The following is a 23,828-nucleotide window of genomic DNA, read 5'->3' on the forward strand; positions in this document are numbered from 1 at the left end:
CAGGACACTAGAGAAACCTTCAGAAAAAGAGATAGAGACATTGCTATTGGAAGTCGATGGCCCTCTCCAGGGGCCATCCCAAAGGATGTGAGTGATGCAAGAACAGATTTCCTACAAACATAAAGAAGTGCGTTGAGTAATATTGAATCCATAACTAAAATCACACAGTACGAACCAGTTAGTTTCCAAAACCAGGGGATGATCTGAAAATGGGAATCGGCCCTGCAGTTGCCAAGGGAGGTTGAGGGTGGCAGATTCTAAGACGTTAGTTAGATCCATGCTAAGTGCTCAGATTGGACAAGGAATAGACTGTGGCTGAAAGGAGACCATACTACAATGGCCCTGCCTGTCTCACAGGCCGATCATTTTTCGTATGATTTTTTAAAAAGATTTTATTTATTTATTTGAGAGAGAGAGCATGAGTGGGATAGGGGAAGGGGCAGAGGGAGAGGGAGAAGCAGACTCCCCTCTGAGTAGGGAGCCTCATGCAGGACCCATCCCAGGACCCTGAGATCATGACCTCAGCTTGAAAGAGCAGATGCCTAACTGATTGAGCCACCCAAGGGCTCCTCATATGAAATTTTCAAGGAACTGACTTTCCCATGAGAATAGTAAGGCCTCCTGAGAGGCCATCATGTCATCACTTCTTTTTTTTAACGTGTGACTAGGGGACGAGTTGCAAAGTATGGTGTGTTGCTTTTTTCTCTTTAGAATTGATCCCCTGGGAGTATGTATTAGAAGCTTTGAATTGTTGAGAAGAAATTGGGCAAGAGGAAAGACACTGGCAGGAGTGGAGGGGCTGTCCTTTTAAGCATTATTTACCTCCTTCCTTCCATCTGGAGTGAAAACATTGCACCAGGCTTTATAATGATGCTAAAAATAGACTAGCCAAGGTCACCTTCACCCAATGGGAGTCTACTAAAAATCAACTTAGGAGCCTAAAGAGGGGAATAAAGATCTGGTGTCTTCAGGCCCAGAGCCTCTCAGGTCATGGTCCTTCCACTCTGGACTGGGCCTGATGGAGACTTGGAACAGTTACCCAACTCCAGTGACCCATGTCTTTGTTCACCTTGATTTGCCATTATGCAATGTAGCATTTCCGTGTGCAGCTGATCTCCTCTCTTTTGTGCATTTTTGTCTCCCAAAACTTTCTAATATGGTATTAGAGTTCTAGCTGTGTATGCGGTAGGCAAACTAGAGACCACATTTCCCAGCCTGTCATATAACAAAGTCTTTGCCAACAGAATATGAGCAAAAGAGGGACTGGAATGCAGACTTGATGGAGACTTCTTTCGACCATGCAGACTAGGGTGATTCTCAATGGCACGGCAGATGGAAGGAGCCTGGGGTCCTCAGTGATGCTGATGAGCAACTGTGCCCGGCCAGCCAGGGCCACCTTTGCCATATTAGCCCTGCCTGCTCATGCTGAGGGTCCTATTTGTGAGAGATGCAAACTTCTGCCTTATTTAATTCACTGCATTTGTGATTGTCTTTATCACAGCAACTTACATTAGACCCTGATGAGTATATGTCTGTGGGTGTTGCCTTCGGCTTTCATACTGATTTCTGGCTAACTAAATGTATTAGTTAGATACATGTTTGGCTGCTAAAACTCGGGCTAAAATAACAGTGGCTTAAATGGGCTGAGCTTAAACCATCCAGGGCAGTTATGATAGCCCTGCAGGATTAGGGAGCGGGGCTTCTTTAATTTTGTTTGTCATCATCAACATGTGACTTCCATCTTGTGGTCTAGGGTGACTATTTTGTCTTCCACCAGTGTATCTGCACTCCAGCCAGTGGGAAGGGGAGAAGAAAAATTGAGGTGTACACCCCTTTAAGAGCATACCCCATGGGCCCAGTGGAAAACTTGGAAGTTTTATTTATTTTCATTATTTTTTAAAGAGTTTATTTATTTTATTCATGAGAAACACACAGAGAGAGGTAGAGACATAGGCAGAGGGAGAAGCAGGCTCCCTTGGGGGAACCTGATGTAGGACTCAATCCCAGGACCCCGGGATCATGACCTGAGCCAAAGGCAGATGTTCAACCAGTAAGCCACCCAGGCATCTCAACTTGGAAGTTTTAATACTTAAGGAAGAAGGGGGAATGGATTCTGACAGACTGCTAAGTTTTCTAACTCGACAAGTGCTGGGAGAAACTCACAAAAGAAAGTCACCCCCTCTTTTAAAGATGGCTTTTACATATGTACTGGGCGTATATATGAATGTACTGGGCTGCCATAACAAAACACCTGCACTGGGTGGCTTAAACAACAGAAATGTGTTATCTTACAGTTCTGGGGGCTGGATGTCTGAGATCAGGGTGCCAGCATGTTTGGTTTCTGGGGAGGACTTTCTTCCTGGCTTACAAATACCATCCTCACCTGGGCTTTCCTCTATGATGCACAGGGATGGGGATAGGAGGGAGGTGTGTTGGGGAGGGAGAGAGACAGAGAGAGAGAGAGAGTGTGTGTGTGTGCACAGGCAAGCGTGTTCTGCTGTCTTTTATGGACACTTATCCTATTGGATCAATGCCCCACTCTTATGACCTCATTTAACCTTAATTACCTCTTAATATGCCCTATCATCTTCAAATACAGTCACATTGGGGGTTAGGGCTTCGGTATGTGAATTTTGGGGTGATACAATTTAGTTTGTAGCAGTGATCTAAAGAAGGGCTTTAAAACTCAGTGGTTTAAGTATTTAGCCAGGCAAAGATTCATTATGTTCTGATGACAACTCCCAAATCTTGGTTGCCATAGGTGTTTTTCAAAATATGGGCAGAAATCTCTCCTATACTAGTGTGGATGCCTCTTTGCAGTATGACTTTGCCAGTCTTCCCATCGTGAGGTTGGGTTTCCCCCACCCTTAAGTCTGGGCGGCCCTTTGATTTGCTGTCACCAATAGAACATGATGGAAGTGATGTTATGTGATTTCTGAAGATAGGGCTCAAGAGACCATGCAGCTTTGCTTTGGATCTCTTAGAATGCTTTCCTGAGGCTGCTTATGCAAGGCTAGGGATGAAAGACCATGGGACAGAGAACTCCCGGTGTCTGACTTCTCCTGCTGAACTCAGCCCTCAGTTGAGTGCAGCTGCCTGAGTGAGCCCAGGCAAGAGCAGCAGAAGAACCACCAGGCTAATGCATGAGAAGGAATAAATCATTTTTTAAATCCTCTATATTTTGGGTGGCATTTACTTTTTTCCAACAGCAGTGGTGATGTAATAGATTAAAACAAAGATTTCTGGTTCTTTTTTCCTCGCTCATATTACATACATATCCTGTGAGGATCAGCAGAGGTTCTGCTTTTGGTGTCTCTCAGGAATGTAAGACGATGGAGCAGCCAGCATCTCAAATGTTGCCATACTGGGGGAAGAGCATGGTGAGGACTGCATTGGCTCATGAAGCTTCCATCTGGAAACAGTACACGTCACTTACATTTCATTGGCCAGTGCAAGTAGATAAGGAAGCTCAATCTTACTATGTGACCAAAGGGAGACAAAGCCAGAATATTTGTGAACATCCTTAATATCCACCACCCTTGGGATCCCTGGGTGGCGCAGCGGTTTGGCGCCTGCCTTTGGCCCAGGGCGCGATCCTGGAGACCCGGGATCGAATCCCACGTCGGGCTCCCGGTGCATGGAGCCTGCTTCTCCCTCTGCCTGTGTCTCTGCCTCTCTCTCTCTCTCTCTCTGTGTGTGACTATCATAAATAAATAAAAATTAAAAAAAAAATATCCACCACCCTTAAGATAGTTTCTCTCTGGTAACAATCTGAGTAGGTAGACAGGGCTGATATGGCATCAACAGTGTCAGGGATCCAGGCTCCTCTGTCTGCTTGCTCTGTCATCCTCAGGATGTTGCTTTTGAATTACCATCAGATTTCTATTTTAGCCCATGGAAAGGGGAGGACACATTTAATTTTGGAATACATGTAACTTGGAAGTTACATGTATCAGTTCTACTCAATTCCTGTTGGCCAGAACCAAGTCACCCATTATTTAGCTGCAAGGGTAGCTGGGAAATGTAGTCTTTAGCTGGGTGACTGTGTGTCTCACTAAACATCTTTCTGTAGGAGGGAGAGAGCACAGATACTATGTGCCGGGAAGGCACCAGCAACTCTGCCACACAGCACCTCTGGGACCCCCAACACCAAGGGTGTCATGGTCTTCCTGCATTGTCAGTTTCATCCAAGGTGGGCACACTTTGCATATGTGTTATTAAGAAGTTATTCATAATTTGAAAGAGTTTTCACAAACTTAAATGATCACAAATCAAAACCGAAATGCAATACCACTTCACACTGCTCAGAATGATTAAGATAACAAGCCAGGAAACAACAGATGTTGGTGAGGTTGCAGAGAAAGGGGAGCCCTCATACACGATTAGTGGGAATGCAAGCTGGTGCAGCCACTCTGGAACACAGTATGGAGGTTCCTTGAAAAGTTGAAAATAGAGCTACCCTATGACCCAGCAATTGCAGCACTGGGGATTTATCCCAAAGATAGAAATGTAGTGATCTGAAGGGTCACCTGTACCCCAATGTTTATAGCAGCAATGTCCACAGTAGCCAAATTATGGAAAGAGCCCAGATGTCCATTGACCAATGAATGGATAAAGATGTGGTTTAAATATACAATGGAATATTACTCAGCCATCAAAAATGAATTCTTGCTATTTGCAATGATGTAGATGGAACTGAGGGTATTATGCTAAGTAAGATAAGTCAATCAGAGAAAGACAATTATCATGATTTCGCTTATATGTGGAATTTAAGAAACAAAACAGAGGAGCATAGGGGAAGGGAGGGAAAAATAAAACAAGATGAAATCAGAGAGGGAGACAAACCATAAAAGGCTCTTAATCATAGGAAATAAACTGAGGGTTGCTGGAGGGATGGTGGTGGGGGCATAGGGTAACTGGGTGATAGGCATTAAGAAGGGCACTTGATGAGCACTGGGTGTTATATAAGACTGATCAATCATTGAACTGTACCTCTGAAACTAATAATACAGTATATGTCAATTAATTGAATTAAAATTAAAAAAAGAAGGAAAAATTTAAAAAAAAAAGGCACATCCAAAATCCAAAAATACTTTTGTTCCTTTGGGTAAACCAATCCCAGACTTATTTATTTTATGGGCTGGGAATTTTTCTACCGGACTTTCCACAAAAGTGTTTTAAACATTTTCCAGACTCCAAAACTAAGTGTTGATTTCGTTTTTGTCTTTAGATTCTTTCTGGGGAAGGGTTGCAAGGAATAAAAAGATTGTGATTCTTCCTATTTAGCAAGAATTCCTAAGAAAATTAGCCCCAATCTCTTGCAGGTTTATGTTCAAGAAGACAATACTATCCCAGGATCTCAGGAAATAAAGTTCACTTGGCAACACCTAAGAGAAAACTGAAACTTTACTTAAATAAATGATTTTGCAATATCTTGGATGGTTTTGGGTTTGTGTGCTTTAGACTATACATGCAAGAGCATGTGTGTGTGTGTGTGTGTGTGTGTGTGTGTGTGTGTAGGGGGGTAGAGACTGAGAGCAGTATGGAAAGCCTATGGTACAGAGCAACTGACTAGGATATGTGGGGTTAGAGAACTGGACAAGGGCTTCATCCTCTCAGCTCAGCCTCCAGTCTCTGATTATTTTTTTCCTGCCAAGAGCACATCCCCCCTGCGGCTCCCTAGTTTTTCTTCTCTGGCAGCAAATGAAGCAGCTGCTGAGTCAGCTCTGGGTTTCGGGAAGTCAGATGACCTTTTCCCTCTGCCGGCTTTCTGCCTCTCTCTGCCCCAAGGTGGATACCATGGACCCACTGATGGCTCTCCTTTGCCTGTTGCCCTTATACCCAGGTAGGAGCAGGGGAGAGGGATGCTGGAGTCCTGTGGAAAAGGCCTGTACTGCCCACCTTGGGTTCCCTCTTGTAAATGCCAATTTCTCTGGCTTTTCTGTTCTCATCTTTTCTCCACTACTGTGTTGTGTGTCATGCTCACAGGCTTGGCTGCAGCCGCTCCCTCCTGCCCTCAGAACGTGAATATCTCCGGTGGCACTTTTACCCTCAGCCATGGCTGGGCCCCTGGGAGTGTCCTCACCTACTCCTGTCCCCTGGGCCGCTACCCATCCCCAGCATCACGGCTGTGCAAGAGCAATGGACAGTGGCAGACCCTGAGATCCACCCAGCTCACAAAGGCGGTCTGCAAACGTGAGGCTCTCTGTGGGCTTTGCTCAGGGTGGGGCTGAACCTGACTACATGGTGTGCCAGGGGTGGCCAAGCTGTTTTTCCATAGGGCTTTTCAAAATAATGAGAAAATGTCCATTGTCCATAGCAAGGCATTAGAGAAAGGCCTTAATGGAAATTTAAAAAAATACACGGGGTGATATTTTTTTTAACATTTAACAATTGACTACAGAATACTGACCATTCAGAATGGGTGCTGGAGTCTCCCGATGCCAAATGTTACCCTTTAGTGTCCATTCAGGGGGTATTTGAGGAACTCAGGGGAGAGGTTGAGGTGTCCATGGCCCTCAGGGTGCTGAGAGATGTGGTTATTTATCAGTCTGATAGGTTGAACAGTGTGAAATTGCCAATATTCGACCAATTGCCACAAGCAGTGATTGCCACAAGCAGCAACCCAATATTTTGACAATCAGTTGGTGACTCCCATGCATCCACGCCAAACCTTACCATCCCAGGTGTTTTCCATCCATCCGTGTAGTCTCATCCCCTTCTCTCCCTCCAGATGTTCGCTGTCCAGCTCCTGTTTCCTTTGAGAATGGTATGTTCACCCCGAGGCTGGGGTCCCACCCTGTGGGCAGCAACCTGAGCTTCCAGTGTGAGGATGGCTTCACCTTGCGGGGCTCGGCTGTGCGGCAGTGTCGCCCTAATGGCATGTGGGATGGGGAGACGGCCGTGTGTGACAATGGTGGTGAGTGCCCTGCCCTCATAGCTGCAGGGGCGGGGGTCACCCGGGAACCTTGGACTCAGATGTGTGCTCATGGGGCCTGTGTGGGGACAGGGGCCTGGTGTTCTGATGCCAAAATAATATTCCTGGATTTTGGTTAGTTGAGGTCTACAGGTCCCACATCACCAACCTACAGGAGCTGGCCGAGGCAGTTGCTGCTAAGTTTCAGATCCAACGTAAGGCCTCCACACAGTCTGTCTAGCTTTTCCCAATGCCTCAAAGCAAGATTGGTATTCAGGCCCAATGGGCTATTGTACTGACAACGTCCTGAGAGAGCTCCTAGTGCTGTGCTGAATTCAGTGCCTTGCCTCTGGAGCCAGTTCGGGTCCAACCTGGGTCGGACTTGGATAGCTTTTGGGCAGGCTCTTTAAGCTCTCTATGCCTCGATTTTCACATCTCAAATAGGGATGGTAAGACTGGCCACGATATTAGGGCTTCTCTGTGGATTAAATGAGTTGACATTAATAAGCACCTAGAGGGGGGATCCCTGGGTGGCGCAACAGTTTGGTGCCTGCCTTAGGCCCAGGCCGCAATCCTGGAGACCCGGGATTGAATCCCACGTCGGGCTCCTGGTGCATGGAGCCTGCTTCTCCCTCTGCCTGTGTCTCTGCCTCTCTCTCTCTGTGACTATCATAAATAAATAAAAATTAAAAAAAAAAGCACCTAGAGGAGTCCCTGGAGTTTAGTAAATGACACATATGCTGTTGTCATAGTTATTACTGCTCCTGTCAATGGTAAGGAGCTCTGCTTGATAGGACATGGGTTTCTAGGATTCTCTGGGTTTGGGGAGCTCTGGAATGATAGTTCTAAGCACAGAAGACAGAAGACACAGAGTCCATGAGATGGTAGGACCATCCCATCACCCAGTGGCCCAGCCATTGGGTCCCTATGCATATTCATGACTGTTTGCCAAATAGCTGGCTTCCTTTACTCAGCATTTTTTTTTAATTTTAAAGATTTTATTTTATTCATGAGAGACAAGACACACAGATAGAGAGAGAGAGAGGCAGAGACACAGGCACAGGGAAAAGCAGGCTCCATGCAGGGAGTCCGACGTGGGACTCGATCCTGGGACTCCAGGATCACGCCCTGGGCTGAAGGCAGGCGCTAAACCACTGAGCCACCCAGGCGTCCCATTTACTCAGCATTCTGCCTGTGAGATTTATCTGCGTGGTCTCGTGTAGGAGCAGTTTGTTGTTTAATTTTTAAAAAGATTTATTTATTTATTTTAAAAAGAGAGAGGAGTGGGGAGGGGCAGAGAGAATCAGAGGCAGACTCAGCTCTCTGTGCTGGGCACGGAGCCCGATGTAGGACTTGGTCCCACCACCTGAGATCACCACATGAGCTGAAACCAAGAGTCGGACGCTCAACCAACTACGTCACCCGATGCTCCTGTTATTTTTTATTACTGTGTAGTTTTATTATACAAATAGGTTACAATTTATGTGTTCTCCTCTTGATGGGCACTTGGGTTCTTTCCAGTTTGAGGCTATTATGAGTAAAGCCCTATGAACATCCTTTTATGTAACTTGTTGGTGCACGTATGAATTTGCTTCTCTTGAGCATGTTGTCTTGGAAGGGAATTATTGGGTCACAGGTTGGCATACATATTTTATTTTATTTTATTATTTCATTTATTTTTTTAGAGAGTGAGAGCATGAGGGGGAGGGGCAGAGGAAGAGGAAGAGAGAGAGAATCTTTTTTTAAAAATATATTTTATTTATTTATTCATGAGACACAGAAAGAGAGAGGCAGAGACACAGGCAGAGGGAGAAGCAGGCTCCGTGCAAGGAGCCTGATGTGGGACTCGATCCTGAATCCTAGGATCACACTTGAGCCGAAGGCAGACGCTCAACCGCTGAGCCCCCCAGGCATCCCAGTGTTTCAGCGTTCTGGCTGCTCACATCCTCTCTGACACTTGGAATGAGCCATATTTTCAGTTTTAGCCATCCTGGTGGGTGTGTAGTGATGCCTCCTGTGGTTTATGAAGTGCAAATATTATTTGTGGCGGCAGAGGGCTCCTGGGTCAGCACCTTCCGTGGGCTCTGGGATGGGCTTTCCTTGGGAAGCACGGTGGTGGTGTCTCCCAAGGGGGAGGCCAGATGGCCCGCAGAGGCTCCACGGGCCTGGGGAGGAGGAAGAGCTAGAGGGACAGGGTGGGTAAGGGTGTCCCGCTCACTGCCATCTTTGTGTGTTCACTCCCAGCTGGCCACTGCCCCAACCCGGGCATCCCGGTGGGTGCCGTGCGGATGGGGTCCCGCTTCGGCCTTGGGGATAAAGTCAGCTACCGCTGCTCCTCAAATCTGGTGTTGACGGGGTCTGCGGAGCGGGAGTGTCAGAGCGATGGGGTCTGGAGTGGGACGGAGCCCATATGCCGCCGTGAGTAGCCAGCCGCCTTGACCCTCCAGGGACTCCCGGGCACCCCACCCCTGACCCTGGCCGACCCCAGTGTCTATTCCCACAGAGACCTACTCTTACGACTTTCCTGAGGATGTGGCTCCCGCCCTGGGTGCTTCGTTGTCTCACCTGCTTGGAGCTACCAACCCCACCCAGAAGAAAAGAGGTAAATGCTTGAAGTAGGGGCAGCAGGGTGCTGGGCCTGGGACGGGGAGGAGCAGACTCTGCAGAGGATGCTGGGGCTTTGGCAAGGCTCAGTGGGGCTGAACTGCTCGGAGGGGGGCAGGGAGGCCTACCCCTGGCAAGAGGGAAGGAGTATGGGGAAGGCAAGAGGAAGATGTGAATTTGCCCCTTCTACGTTTCTCCCAGAGAACCTGGGCCGTAAAATCCAAATCCAGCGTTCTGGTCACCTGAACCTCTACCTGCTCCTGGATGCCTCTCAGAGTGTGAAGGAAGAAGACTTTCACGTCTTCAAGGAGAGCGCCATTCTCATGGTGGACAGGGTCAGGGAATAGGGGCCTGTGCACAGGAGGCCCTTCCTACTCTCGCTGTCTCTCTCTGGTTCCTTCCCTTCCTCAGAACTGCACTCACAGCCCACCTCCTCCAAAAAGTCCTCCCAGATTAAGTGCATGCCATGCAGGAATCATGGATTCCATTTATAAGATCCCATTTTTCATCCCACAAACAGTCCTGGGGCACCTTGTATGTGTCAGGCACCATGCTGGGTGCTGGGTGCTGGGTGCTGGGTGCTGGGGCACACCAAAGATGAACAGGCTGAGGTCCTGTTTCCCAGGCACCCATCATCTAGAGCGGTGGTCTCCACAGGAGAATATACAAAATGATCCACTAGGGTGTGACAGATTACTACTGGCATCCTTGTTGAATAGTTTTAAGTTAAATTAAATCAACAAATTAATATTTAATACTTTCCATTAAAAATTCTAATTTTTTGTGTTTAAAAGGTGTATAATACATTTGAATAGCGATGCACCTTATAAATAGGAGTTTAGTTTTATAAATACATATACCTCCATGTGTTTTTACTAATGACATGCATGAACAGGAGAGTTTGGAAGTCACTAGTTTAGATTCCTTGCCAGCGCTTTGCTCAGTAATTACACTTTTCACAATAGTTTATGTAGATATATGTGTTTTTCTTCTCAGTTACATTTTAAAGAAGGCAACTTTTAGGCTCCTTGAAGTCTCTCCTAAGACTAACAGTAACCACTAAGCCGTGAGGCTGCACAACACGCCAGCTAGAGATGTGCCTCAGATTCGCGTGGACAGGTTCAAATTTGACCTCCGCCTCGCACAACAGGCCTCAGTGTCCTCATCTATAAAACAGGGGCCATCTCGCCCCCTCACAGAATTGATGTGGGCATACAATGGGAGCGAGTGAGCCTATCAAACAGAGTGCCTGGCTAACAAACGTCGGTTTCCTGGCTCCCTGCGAGCAGCAGTCTCTTAGTGACTACTGGTGGCCCTGACCTCTGTAAGTCTTGGCCCAGGCTCTCTGCCTCCTCTGGGACCCTTGGTTTGCTCTCTTATTCTCTCTCCTTCGGTTTCAGGGCCTCTAATGCTGCCTCTCACTTGCCCTTCTCAGATCTTCAGCTTTGAGATCAATGTTAGTGTCGCCATCATCACCTTTGCATCCAAGCCCAAAATCATCATGTCTGTTCTGAATGACAACTCCCGGGATGCGACTGAAGTGATCAACAGCCTGAACAAGGTCAACTATAAAGGTATGGGTGTCATCAAATGAAGGCGATGAGGCAGGGGTCAAGGGACAATGAGCTCCCTGTGCCCGCACAGATTTTGGACAAGTTAGAGAGAGAGAGTGAGTCCTTTGGTGGCATTCTAGTCCCAAGACTCTGGAACTCATGTTCCTCTGGGGGAGGTGGCTTCCAGTTCAGGTTCATGTCAGGGGAATCCCAGCTCCCACCAGCTCATGGCTTACTCTAAAATGCTACCCACCCAAATGCATTGTGCTGGTCTTTGGTTCTCTCCTGATGCCAGAACCATGTGGCTTTCTTGGCTCAACACCGTAGTCTCTCCATGCCATTGTCAAGCTGCCTGGGTGACAGCTAGCAGGTGGCTGTAACAATTTCTTTGGGAACCCCATCTTTGAATCTCGAGGCTTTAGAGTGGCCTTCAGTGGGCATTACTTCTTCTTTTTGTTTAAAGGGTATATTTGTTAATTAGAGAGAGAGACAGAGGGAGGGGGCGGAGGAACAGAGGGAGAGGGAAAGAGAGAATCCCAAGCAGACTACTTGCTGAGCATGCAGCCCAATGCAGGGCTCTATCCCATGAACCTGAGATCATGACCTGAGCTGAAACCAAGAGTCAGATGCTCAACCACCTTAGCCACCCAGGCAACGCTGCAGTGAACATTTCTAAAGGAAAAGACTTTTAATGTTTGAACAGGCAATGATGCCAAATCTCTATCTGGATAGAGAAGGTCTGGATTTATCAAGCCAGTTGATAAATGTATTTCCAATGGTTGGGAGAATAGGGTAATTCCTTTCTCCTAGGTGGTAGGTGGGGGCATTTCTAGAGAATCCTTCCTCTTCACATATTCCAGACCATGAAAATGGAACCGGGACAAACACCTATGCAGCTTTAAATAGTGTCCATATCATGATGAATAACCAGATGGATCGCCTCGGAATGAAGACGGCGGCCTGGCAGGAAATCCGACACGCCATCATCCTTCTGACAGATGGTGGGTATTGTTGCCTCTGCAAGTGAGTCTGGCACAGTGGAAGGACCACCAGTGTAGGGTCGGAAGACCTGCATGTTGATTCTCCCTCTGCCACTCTGGGCCTCAGTTTCTCATTTGTAAAGTCGAGATAGTGTTGATGATGTCAATGGGATAACAACAACGATAACGATGATCATAACCACCCTCCTTTCCTGACACAATTTTTATGGAGAGCAACCGAGATAGTTTGTGTAGAAGTGCTTTGTGATTACAGATATCAGTTATGGTTACTACCGCAAGGTTGCCTAGAGTCAGCTAGATGGGGAGGCATGGCTTTGGGGCAGGGATGTCAAGGCGCATGGATGGAAAGGTGGACGTGGAGTGGAGCTGGGCTATGTCATTTATTTCTCGATTGTGTCCAAATTACATAGCCCCTCAGAACTTGGTTTTCTTGCCTATAAAATGAGGATACCCACACTACCTGAGGTTTCATGAGAATTAAATGAGATAAAGTTTATGAAGCTCCTGGCCCGGTGCCTGGAATGTCGAGAATTTCGCCAAATAACATATCTTGAAACTCACATGGGAAGCGATAAATGTTAAGGTTCCCAGCTGGATGCCTGCCCACTCCTCTGGAGCTGTGGAGAGTCCAGATATATTCCCCAGATGGACAATTCTTTTCCCTCCATTCTAGGAAAGTCTAACATGGGTGGCTCTCCCAAGCTGGCTGTTGACAATATCAAAGAGATCTTGAACATCAACCAGCAGAGGAGCGACTATCTGGGTGAGCCTCTCCCTCCCCCACCCCCAGATGTGCTGCCCCTGCGGTGGGTGCAGGCTGGAGTGGGCAGCTTGCCTTCATTTCCAGCGAGACCCCAGGCTGTGTTGTTCTGTGTGAAGGCAGCTGAGTCATGCTCGAGTCTGGTGTCAAACTGCCTGTGGTTGCAGCCTTGGTTTCTTTTGTTGGCTGTGGCCGGGGCTGGTTTCTGCCTTTGCTACAGGGGACGATGCTAGGACTCACCTCAGAGGCCCATAGGGGCAAATACTCAGATATCTCCTGGTGCAGAGGAACAGTGTATGGAACAGTGTATGTGAGCGGCTGCTGCCATCATCATGGCCTTGAAACTCCAGGGAGGAAGGGCCTGGACTCTCCTTGTAGGGACCGTCCCTGGCGTTTCCTCCTTTAGCGGTATGGATAACCAACTAAGGCTTTGGCAGTTGCCGCCTTTAAAGGAACAATTCCTCGGGGTTCAGACTAAATGCAAATAGCATTGATCTTTGACCAGAAAAGAATTTTAGAGAAAAGTGCTCTGTGTAAGTAGGGACAGTTGCTCTTGAACCTCCAAGTTTCACTTTCCCCTTGGGCCTTCTCTTCATGGCCCCAACTCCACCCTCCCCTCAGGAGCAAGTGGATTCCTTTTTAAGACTCTGGCCTAGGGAAGGGGAAGGCCAAACTCTCCCCGCTAACTCCTTAGCATCACTGGGCTAGGGTTAAAACACCATTTTAGAATACCTTATTAAAAAAAGCAGGTACTAAAGGGACATAGTCATAGAAAACATGCAGAACCTAATTGTCCAACTCCCACTGTGACTGCTTCTGGCCTGCGGGGGGCGACACTGCCACCTGAGGAAAGCATTGTCTGCCCCCCATCTGCCTGAGCATCTCACTCTTTGCACACCACTCAGGGTCCTCCGGGAGCCGGAAGGGGCCACGAGGGGTGCAAAGCACAGGAGAAGCCCGGACGCTGCGGCCACCCCGGGCAGTTCTGACTGCTACCTGTTCTCTCTTGGAGGCAGGATGTGAATGGTCATGTGGGCCCAGGTTCTCCGGTGGGAAGAGATGGCTCCAGACCCCCCTCTCGGAGCCTGTACCTTACAGAGGAACTAGATCTGAAGTATTGCCTCCAAGCTCGCTCATAGGCTCTTTATTCAATCATAAATGTCCTTAAGTACATTTGGAAGTCTCTCCTGGGCATCATTCTAAGGATATGGCTGTGCAGAAAATGAACAAAAATGCCTCTCTCTGGGGTTGTCATTCTGGAAGGGCATTGCATTAGTCTCCTAGGGACACTGCCACAGATCATACAATCTAGGGTGATTTAAAACAACAGAAACTCATGGTTTCACATTCAGGAGGCTAGAAATCCAAGATCAAGGTATCAGCAAAGACCCTATTTCCAAATAGGGTCACCCTCACAGGTCCTGGGGGTGAGGACTTGAACATTTCCTTTTGAAGGCACAGTTGTGCCCACTTTGGGCATGAAACAAGATAAATAAGGACCCCATATGGCGTGGTGGATGGTGCCCTGGGACAAGGTATAAAATGGAACAGAAAGGGAACAGAATTGGCCAAGGCATAGCAGTTTTAGACAAGGATCCCAGGCAAGGCCTCACTGAGATAGTAGCATTTGAGTCAAGATTTGAAAAGGTGGGACGCCTGGGTAGCTCAGTGGTTGAGGCGTGTCTGCCTTCGCCTCAGGGTGTGATCCCGGGGTCCCGGGATTGAGTCCCACATCGGGCTCCCTGCATGGAGCCTGCTTCTCCCTCTGCCTGTGTCTCTGCCTCTGTGTCTCTCATGAAAAAATAAATAAAATCTTTAAAAAAAAAAAAAAAGACTTCAAAAGTTAAGAAAGTGAGCCGTGTGGGCAGTCTGGGCAAGAGTCAACCAGGCAGAGGCACCGCGTGTGTGAAAGGCCTGGGTTGGGAGCACGCCTGCAAATTTGAGGAACTTCAAGGAGGTTATATGGCAGGGAGTGAAGGGTGTAGAGTGTCGGGAATTGAGGCCAGACAGGTAGTAGAGGGTGGGGTCCAGCTCATTTAGGGCTTTGTAGGACCCAGTGAGTTCCAAATGATAATTCCCTGTCTCGCAGGGTAGCTCCTCAGCCACAAGATTCTGGTGATTTCCTTCTCCCCATCAGACATCTATGCCATTGGGGTGGGCAAGCTGGATGTGGACTGGAGAGAACTGAATGAATTGGGATCGAAGAAGGATGGTGAGAGACATGCCTTCATTCTGCAAGACACAGAGGCTCTGTACCAGGTCTTTGAGCACATGCTGGGTGAGTGAGCTTTGCCCTCTTCACAATGGAGCCGGCTAGGGGTCCAGGCTGGGAACCTACTCATGGTGCTCCTCACAAACCTCTTTCCCCCTCTGCTCCCACACCCGCAGATATTTCCCAGCTCACAGACACCATCTGCGGGGTAGGGAACATGTCAGCCAATGCCTCCGTCCAGGAAAGGACACCGTGGCATGTTATTATTAAGGTACCGGGAAGGAGGGAAGGGACTTGGGTCCCAGAAGTAGAAGAGGAAATGGGCCAGAGACATAGCAGTCCCCCAAAAACACCTGTTTGCCTGCAGCCTAGGAGCCAGGAGACCTGCCGGGGGGCCCTCATCTCAGACCAGTGGGTGCTGACGGCTGCTCACTGCTTCCGCCATGCTGAGAACAGCTCTCTGTGGAGGGTCACCGTAGGTAAGGGGGGGGTCACTGTGGGTAAGGCAGGGTCCACACTAGGTTCCTGACCCTGTGGCTGGAGCTCTCAACAGCAGTCCCAGCCTCTGGCCTCCCTGGAAGCCCTGGCCCTGCCTAATCTGCTTATTTTTCCCAGGGGATCCTAACTCCCAGTGGGGCAAAGAGTTCACTATTGAGAAGGCAGTGATCTCCTCGGAGTTTGATGTCTTTGCCAAGAAGAATCAGGGGATCCTCGAGTTCTATGGTGATGACATTGCCCTATTGAAGCTGGCCCAGAAAGTGAAGATGTCCACTCATGCCAGGTGCTAGAGTCTGGGATGAGAGGGCGTCCTCTGGGGGAGAGTGCTCTGGGAAGTCCCACAGGAGGGGACACCAAGGATGGGCTCCTGTGACTCTTGTCTGTCTCCCCAGGCCCATTTGCCTTCCCTGCACGGTGGCGGCCAACCTGGCTCTGCGGAGACCCCCAGGCAGCACCTGCCGAGACCATGGTGAGTGCTGGGCCTCAGGTGCGTGAGGACTCCAGTCTGGAGTCTGGATGCTGCATAAAGGGACCAGCATCACATCCCTCTCTCCTTAACTGCAGAAAGTGAACTTCTGAACAAACTGAGCATTCCTGCTCATTTTGTGGCCTTGAACGGGGACAAACTGAACATTAACCTCAAGACAGGGACAGAGGTGAGGATCTCAGGTCTGGGATGCTGTGAGGGGATGGGACCCCTGTGGCAGCTCCCCAAAGTCTCTCTTTGTCCCTTCCTCCTCCAGCTCTGGCAGCCTTCTCCCTCTGACCCCATGCCACCTCCCCTCCAAGGCTAGCAACTGTAGGTAGCCCCTGGGACTGCTCATTCCATCCCTCTGTCCCACTCTGCCCCTGCTGCAGTGGACAAGCTGTATTGAGGCCGTTTCCCAAGACAAAGCTATATTCCCCAACTTGAAGGATGTCCGAGAGGTGGTGACAGACCAGTTCCTATGCAGTGGGACAGGGAAGGATGACAATCCCTGCAAGGGTAAGTCCCTCCCACCCCCCCACCCCCACCCCGAGCCTGGATGGCTGAGGGAGAGACCACCGCCGTCCCTGCGGCCAGCATGCATGCCAAGACAGTGGTGCACTGCCCTGACGACGGGGGCAGGGTGAGAGTCAGAATGACAATTTCTTGTCCCTCCTTCTGGCAGGAGAATCTGGGGGAGCAGTTTTCCTTGAGCGGAGACACAGGTTTTTTCAGGTGAGGAGAGAAGGGGGATACTTACAGGAATGGGGTTACAAGATCATGGCCTTGCAGGGAGACGAGGGCGGCCTTTGAAGGAACTGGGGAGGTTGAGGCTTGGAGCTGAGGCTGTGACAGCCTCCCACCCCATTTCTCTCCCTCTTCCAGGTGGGCCTGGTGAGTTGGGGTCTCTACAACCCCTGTAGCAAGAGTAATAAAAACTCACGCCAGAGGCCCCCCAAGGGCAAGGAACCACGAGATTTTCACATCAACCTCTTTCGCCTGCAGCCCTGGCTGCGGCAGCACCTGGAGGATATCCTGAACTTCTTACCCCTCTAATTGTGGCCACCCATCCCTCTGTTGTCCTGCCAGCATCTGCCATCTGTCTTGTCTCGCACCCTTGAACTCAGACCCATGACCCATCTGTGCTCCCGGCAACCCCAGAGAAGCACATCCAGGCTGGGGAATCCCCAGGGGCGCACCCTCTCCTTTCCTTGACTCACTCTCCTTTCACTCATGTGGAATTACCCAGTTATGAAATTAATAAAAATCGACAATGTCCTCATCTGTCTGTGCCTCTACCTGGGGGGTGGCCGGGGGCGGGGGGAGGGGAGAGCGGAGGAAGGCCAGAATGATTCCAGGAACTGCAGGGAGGCAGGTCACGGACCCTGGCGCACAAACAGTGGCTGGACTCTGCTCTGTGACAGAGTGGACAGGGAGTGAGCCAGCCTTTATTTTTGGTCCCTAAGGGGGTGGTCTGGGCTTGTTGGGGGAGGAACTGGGGCTGAGAGGTGGTGTTGAAGGTGTCAGTCCAGGTTCACCGCAGCAAAGGGCAGGGCTTAGGCAGTTTCTATTTCCTTGACTGGCAGCTCTGCGGGGTGGGGGTGGAGGGCTCCCTCTTGGACATTCCGGAAAGTGGTGTGGGTCAGGTGGGCGGGGTGAGCCGCCAGTGCCAGAACAGATTGCATAAAGGGCCGGAGGTGGTGGGGGGGCAGGGGAAGAGACAGCAACCAGACTCAGGTCTGAAGTTTCGGCTTGGGCGCTGAGCGAAGCAGACAGGCAGCACCAGCCCGCATAGACCACCCTGTCCCCACCCCCAGTCTCTCCTGCTCCCATCACCATGGGGAGCACTCTCATGCCTCAACTCTGCCTTATATCCTTGGTGCTGGGTCTCTTGTCTGGAGGTAAGAGAGGGTCACCACTCCCCCTTCCTGCTGCCCCCAGCTTCCTTCCTTGGCCTTGTGAGGCTGGGCTTCAACAGCCTTTCTCTTCAGGTGGGAGTGCCACGCCATTGTCTGAGGCCAGGCCCCAAGGCCCCTGCCCTCTGGAGGGAGTACAGATCAAAGGTGGCTCCTTCAGACTGCTCAAGGAGGGCCAGGCGCTGGAGTACCTGTGTCCCTCTGGCTTCTACCCATACCCCGTGCAGGCTCGCACCTGCAGATCCACGGGGTCCTGGAGCACCCTGCAGACCCAAGACAAAATGGTTGTCAAGAAGGCAGAATGCAGAGGTTGGAGGGCAGTGAGGGTGGGCACGGGGTGATGCAGGGATGGAGCAGGTGGTGGCCGAGGCCCAGCCTAGGACGCTGTGAGAGTTGGGTGGAGACCAAGCAGGTTGAGGGGTGAGGATGCTGAGCAAGTGCAGCAGCTGTCGAGGACTGAAGGGAGGGGGGTGGAAGAAGGGAGCGAATCTTCACTGAGCATTTATCCTGTGCCAGGCAGCCCCGGCAGTGAAAGGAACACTGAGAAAGGGGGAGCATGGAGAAGCAGGACTCATCATGGGTCAGGGGTAGGCGTGGTTTCTGAGGGACCAGAAAGACCCTATGTCTTTGTGATAGGGTCCCTGAGGCCCGGAGGGAGACTCTCAAGAGCAGCCCTAACTTCTCAGTAACTTCTGCTTGTCCTCCCCCTCCCCCAAAGCAATTCGGTGCCCAAGACCACAGGAGTTTGAGAATGGGGACTACTGGCCCCGGGCGTCCTACTACAATGTGAGTGATGAGATCTCTTTCCGCTGCTATGATGGTTTTACTCTCCGGGGCTCCGCTAACCGCACCTGCCAGGCCACAGGTCGCTGGGACGGACAGACGGCCATCTGTGATGATGGAGGTGAGCAGCATCCCCTCCCCCGTCGACGGGATCCTCTCCCTCCTGGGGGCCGTGTTCCAGCCTGAGGAAGGGGCGTCACAACTCCTGTGCTCTCCTGTGCCATCCGGGCCTCAGGCTTTGGCTCTCACCTCCGCATCTCGTGCTTCTGTAGCGGGCTACTGCCCCAACCCGGGCATCCCCATTGGCACAAGGAAGGTGGGCATCAACTACCGCCTTGAAGACAGAGTCACCTACTACTGCAGCCGAGGCCTCACCCTGCGTGGCTCCCAGCAGCGGACATGCCAGGAAGGCGGCTCTTGGAGTGGAACCGAGCCTTCCTGCCAAGGTGATGCTTGCCCCATGCCCTCAGGTTCAGATCCCGCTCGTTCATCCTCCTGTCCCTACCCCAGAGCCCTGTCTTCTCCCTGTAGTGCAGCCCAGCTCCTCCCCTCGCTTCACCTGCCCCTAGAACGTCCTCACTGCGGAGCCCTTCCTGCCCCGAAACCCACCTACTGTCCCGTCCCTGTCCATGTGTCTCTGGCCCTCCCCCCACCCTGACACGTGACCTGCTTTCTGCCCTCCCCAGACTCCTTTATGTATGACACCCCTGAAGAGGTAGCCGAAGCCTTCCTGTCGTCCCTGACTGAGACCATAGAGGGCGTGGATGCTGAGGATGGCCACATCCCAGGTTTGAGTGCAGACCACGGAGGGAGGCAGGGAACTAGGGGAGGACGAAGAGGCAGGAGGACCCTGCGTGCCAGAGCCTGAGTTTTTCTGGTGGCACCCAGGGGAGCAGCAAAAGAGGAAGATTGTCCTGGACCCGTCGGGCTCCATGAACATCTACCTGGTGCTGGACGGATCAGACAGCATCGGGGCTGGCAACTTCACAAGAGCCAAGAACTGTCTCCGGGACTTCATTGAGAAGGTGGGGCCCCTGCTAGAACTAGTTCCCTGGTGTCCCCAGCCCCTCTGGGCTGCAGAACCTCAGAAAACCTCTGGTCCTATACTGTCCTTCCTCCTTTTTACTTGAAGTCGTTTCTTGACCTTTCACCCCATCACCCAGGCAAACCTCAGGGTGACCCATGAGCCTTTGGGTTTCTGAGGAAAACCTTCCCTGTCCCAGAGAAGCTGCTGACCTCTCCCAACCCTAGTCTTCTTTCAACGCCATGACCCTTTGCTCCCCTAACCCACAGGTGGCAAGTTATGGGGTGAAGCCAAAATATGGTCTAGTGACATATGCTACAAACCCCAAAGTCTGGGTCCGAGTGAGGGACAAAAACAGCAGCGATGCCGACTGGGTCACAAAGATACTCAACCAAGTCAGCTATGAAGGTCAGAGGTCAGGGAAGGGACTGGTGGAGGAGGGGTCACTTTGGAATCAGAGAAGTCAAAAGACTCAGGGTGGTTGTGGGGAGACCACGTGAGAAATCAGGGAAGACCACTTTGCGTCTGGGGTTAGACGGCAGACTTGTTGGTGAATATGGGTCACCGGGGACCTATCGGGGGCTGAGGAGGTCACTTTTGTGGCCAAAGGAAAGCCAGTGGGGTGGCAACTCAAGAACCTGAGAGATGTGGGATTTCAGTTGTTGGCGGGCCTCTCAGGGTCATGGATGACTTAGCCAACAAGGCAAGGTGACCGCTTCCCTTTCCCCAGATCACATGTTGAAGTCCGGGACCAACACCAAGAAGGCCCTGGAGGCAGTATACAGCATGATGAACTGGCCAGGGGAGACCCCCCCAGCAGACTGGAACCGCACCCGCCACGTTATCATCCTTATGACTGATGGTCAGAAGGAACTCTTCTCCTGCCCCAGATTCCCCAGCCTTTCATATGAGTGGGGGACTGTTCGGTCCACGTGCAACACCAGACTGTCACATGGTTGGGGCTCTGAGTACTGCTCAGGGCCCCAAGCATGCTGATCTCTCCTGTGACCCTTTACAGAGGAAAGGAGGAATCCTTAAGCTTCTGTTGGGATCTGTCACTTCCATCCCCTCAATCTGCTTCCCCAGCCATGGGTCAGGACTTCTGGCCAATCTTCCTCGACCCCCTTCTTTACTTGCTTCCCACCTTCACAGGCCCTGTTTCTTCTATAGGCTTGTACAACATGGGCGGGGACCCGGTCTCTGTCATTCACAATATCCGGAACTTCCTGGACATTGGGAGGGATCACAAAAACCCACGGGAGGATTATCTGGGTGAGTCTTATTGCCCAGGAGCCAGTCCCTTACTTTCTCAGCTCTTGCTCCCGGGGCCTGGGCACTCATTCTCCCCATTTCTCCCACAGATGTCTATGTGTTTGGGGTTGGGCCTCTGGTGAACCAAGAGAACATCAATGCTTTGGCTTCCAAGAAGGATAAGGAACAACACGTATTCAAAGTCAAGGACATGGAAAACCTGGAAGACGTTTTCATCCAAATGCTTGGTAGGAAAAGATCAGGATGTTATAAAGAGGTCAGGAACCTCCCCAGGTCCCCCAAGGTCACTCATACTTCCTCTTCTCCTGAAGTCCTGGCAGTCTGGAAGGACTTTCTCGCTGCTCCTTCTTTATGTCATATTCTGGTTTCCTGGCACTATCTGCTTCCCGATCTTAGAATCACCGAGCTCTGAATGACATCAGAGAGCTTTCTTAAATTCCTCATTTTACACGCGTGGCAAGTGAGGCTGAGAACAACCTGGGGACAGCAAGCTAGCAAGTTTGACCTGCCAACCACCACGTCTCCCATCTCTTACTTTCAAGTTCTTTTCACTATTGCCACAGTTCCTTGTCCTCAGTGAAAGGAAACAAACACTCCTGTCTTTCCTTTCCTTACAGGCTTCTGCTCCTCACAAACACGTAGATGTCCCTCCCCTTTTAAAAGGCTGCTGCCATGTGGAAATGAAGCACCCTACCTTTCAGCATGTAGTCAGAAATTTTAAAGTCATTTTCCTTTCTTGTTAGATGAAACCCGGACTCTGGGGCTCTGTGGAATGGTTTGGGAGCACAAGAAAGGCACTGATTACCACAAGCAGCCATGGCATGCCAAAATCTCCATCACTGTAAGCAAGGCGTCCTGGTGCCAGGGACCTGTGGGAGGCAAAGTCAGGGTGGAACGGGGGCGGGGGAAGGGCAAAATGTTTATACTAGATTGTGGTTTGGTAAGCTGAGCTTTCCCCTCTGTCGTTCTGTTCCCAGCGCCCTTCAAAGGGACACGAAACCTGTATGGGGGCTGTGGTGTCTGAGTACTTTGTGTTGACAGCAGCACACTGTTTCACAGAGAATGATCAGAAACACTCAATCAAGGTCAGCGTGGGTAAGGAAGCAGCCAATCAATCCTGAGCTTCAGCTGTGCAGGAACCCACGCTCCCACCCGTCCTCACAGCAGCCCACTATCTTGCACACTGGGCCACTTGGGAGTGGGGAAGACTTGGGAGTTAGGCACAATGTGGGGCCAGATGTAGGAGGCTGCCCATGGAGAAGTGGGACGTCCCGACATAGCCACTTTCCTACCTTAGGAGGGAAGAAGGAATTGGAGGTAAAGGAAGTCCTAGTTCACCCCAACTACAACATCAATGGGAAAAAAGAAAAAGACATTCTTGAATTTTATGACTATGACGTGGCCCTGATTGAGCTTGAGAAGAAGCTAGAGTATGATCAGACACTCAGGTGAGCCCTCTGGAGCCCTGAGAAGTTTGGGTGAGGTGGGGCCGCAGGCCCAGGGCAGAGCCAACTTCTCCCTGAATCTCATCTCTCCTTCATAGGCCCATTTGCCTCCCATGCACTCAGGCAACAAATCAAGCTTTGAGGCTTCCGCCGTCAACCACGTGCCAGCAGCAGAGTAAGATGTTCAGGGACAACAGCACAAGGGGATGCTACCAGGGGACAAGTGGGGCGTGACAGGGTGCTGCAAGAGCAGATTGTGGCCAGCCTGGTCCCTAGCTCACAGGAAAGGGTTGGGGGACATTTGCTGAGTGACAAAGCCAATGGGGAGGTGGCTGGGTAGGGTGGGAGAGGGCTAAAATGACCCAGTCTGTCCATTTGCCCAGTGGAAGAGCTGCTCCCTGCAAAGGACATCAAAGCTCTATTTGTGTCAGAGTTATCCAAAGACAGGAGGAAGGTGCTGGTTCGGAAGGAGGTCTACATCAAGAATGGGGACAAGGTAAGGAATGTGGGACTCTAAGCAGGTCCTCCAGGCCCCAGTTCTTCCAGAGCACACTCTATTCACCCTTTCCCCTCCACGCTTTATGCCTCATCTATAGAAAGCCAGCTGTGAGAAAGACGCTCAGTATGCCTCCGGCTATGAGAAGATCAAAGACATCTCTGAAGTGGTCACTCCCAGGTTCCTTTGCACTGGAGGGGTGAATCCCTATGCTGACCCCAATACTTGCAAAGGTGAGAAAAGGCTCTTTGGTTGTGCTGCATGTTCCTGAAGCCCAAGAATTGCTCTCCCTACAGCTTTTCCTCTCCTGTAGGTGATTCTGGTGGTCCTCTGATTATTCACAAGAAGAGTCGCTTCATTCAAGTGAGTTTCCCCTCTCCTGTCTGTGGGGAGATGCCAAGTGGTCAGCATGGACCCTACAGCAGGAAAGCTCCGTGCATGTGGCCTGAAAGGGGAAGGCGCAGAGCCTGCCTCCTTACAACCATTCCTTGAAATGGCTGGCTTAGGTCCATGTGTCTGGCCCGTGTGCTTGGGAGACCAGTACAGAGCTGGGTCCCCAGTCTAATTCTTCTAGGTCAACTCCAATGTAACTGGGAACAGCTGAGCTTCCTGCGATTAGGAAGGAAGGAATTCTACCAAATGATCCATGGCATCCCCTTGCCCTCTCCAGGTTGGCGTGATCAGCTGGGGTGTAGTGGATGTTTGCAAAGACCGGAGGCGGTGGCAGCAGGTACCTACTCATGCCCGAGACTTTCACGTCAACCTCTTCCAAGTGATGCCCTGGCTCAAGGAGAAACTCAAAAATGAGGATTTGGAATTTCTGTAAGGGGTTCCCTGCTGGGAAGGGGTATGAGATAAAATTAAAACAGCTGCGACAATACC

The 23,828-nt window shown here is 50.6% G+C and overlaps 2 protein-coding genes across 5 annotated transcripts in view; both read left to right on the top strand.

Moving 5' to 3' along the window:
• C2 (complement C2) overlaps positions 1-17,292 on the top strand; it is a 41,461-nt gene extending 24,169 nt beyond the window's left edge. For 2 of the 4 annotated variants that reach the window (XM_025418256.3, XM_049091962.1), the window contains exons 3-20: positions 4,073-4,192; positions 5,989-6,195; positions 6,734-6,919; positions 9,161-9,334; positions 9,420-9,518; positions 9,722-9,855; positions 10,956-11,094; positions 11,934-12,074; positions 12,748-12,837; positions 14,972-15,112; positions 15,223-15,317; positions 15,414-15,525; positions 15,662-15,827; positions 15,937-16,013; positions 16,109-16,200; positions 16,403-16,529; positions 16,696-16,745; positions 16,896-17,292. In XM_025418256.3, coding sequence (XP_025274041.1) covers positions 4,073-4,192; positions 5,989-6,195; positions 6,734-6,919; positions 9,161-9,334; positions 9,420-9,518; positions 9,722-9,855; positions 10,956-11,094; positions 11,934-12,074; positions 12,748-12,837; positions 14,972-15,112; positions 15,223-15,317; positions 15,414-15,525; positions 15,662-15,827; positions 15,937-16,013; positions 16,109-16,200; positions 16,403-16,529; positions 16,696-16,745; positions 16,896-17,066 — 2,321 coding nt within the window. In that variant the 3' untranslated portion in view covers positions 17,067-17,292. Of the gene's footprint in view, positions 1-4,072; positions 4,193-5,700; positions 5,846-5,988; positions 6,196-6,733; positions 6,920-9,160; positions 9,335-9,419; positions 9,519-9,721; positions 9,856-10,955; positions 11,095-11,933; positions 12,075-12,747; positions 12,838-14,971; positions 15,113-15,222; positions 15,318-15,413; positions 15,526-15,661; positions 15,828-15,936; positions 16,014-16,108; positions 16,201-16,402; positions 16,530-16,695; positions 16,746-16,895 lie in introns of those variants that run through there. The other 2 variants (XM_025418253.3, XM_025418257.3) reach the window with 2 other exon arrangements.
• A 412-nt stretch (positions 17,293-17,704) lies between these two features.
• On the top strand, positions 17,705-23,826 carry CFB (complement factor B). The gene is made up of 18 exons (XM_025418258.3): positions 17,705-17,911; positions 18,002-18,235; positions 18,645-18,830; positions 18,982-19,155; positions 19,396-19,497; positions 19,598-19,734; positions 20,003-20,141; positions 20,464-20,595; positions 20,904-21,005; positions 21,095-21,232; positions 21,749-21,846; positions 21,983-22,100; positions 22,303-22,453; positions 22,549-22,625; positions 22,834-22,946; positions 23,047-23,179; positions 23,260-23,309; positions 23,617-23,826. Exons 1-18 carry the CDS (start codon positions 17,848-17,850, stop codon positions 23,770-23,772), a joined length of 2,304 nt encoding a protein of 767 aa, XP_025274043.3. The 5' UTR covers positions 17,705-17,847; the 3' UTR covers positions 23,773-23,826.
• The last annotated feature ends 2 nt before the right edge of the window (positions 23,827-23,828 follow it).

The sequence above is a fragment of the Canis lupus genome, chromosome 12 (assembly GCF_003254725.2).
Source record: "Canis lupus dingo isolate Sandy chromosome 12, ASM325472v2, whole genome shotgun sequence".
Classification (NCBI taxonomy): Eukaryota; Metazoa; Chordata; class Mammalia; order Carnivora; family Canidae; genus Canis; species Canis lupus.

Excerpts from the sequence above, each read along its gene's own strand:
- CFB (XM_025418258.3), top strand. The coding sequence starts at position 17,848 with ATGGGGAGCACTCTCATGCCTCAACTCTGCCTTATATCCTTGGTGCTG. Across the intron at positions 19,156-19,395 it reads AACCGAGCCTTCCTGCCAAG|ACTCCTTTATGTATGACACC; the intron begins GTGATGCTTGCC and ends TGCCCTCCCCAG. Across the intron at positions 20,142-20,463 it reads CAACCAAGTCAGCTATGAAG|ATCACATGTTGAAGTCCGGG; the intron begins GTCAGAGGTCAG and ends CCCTTTCCCCAG.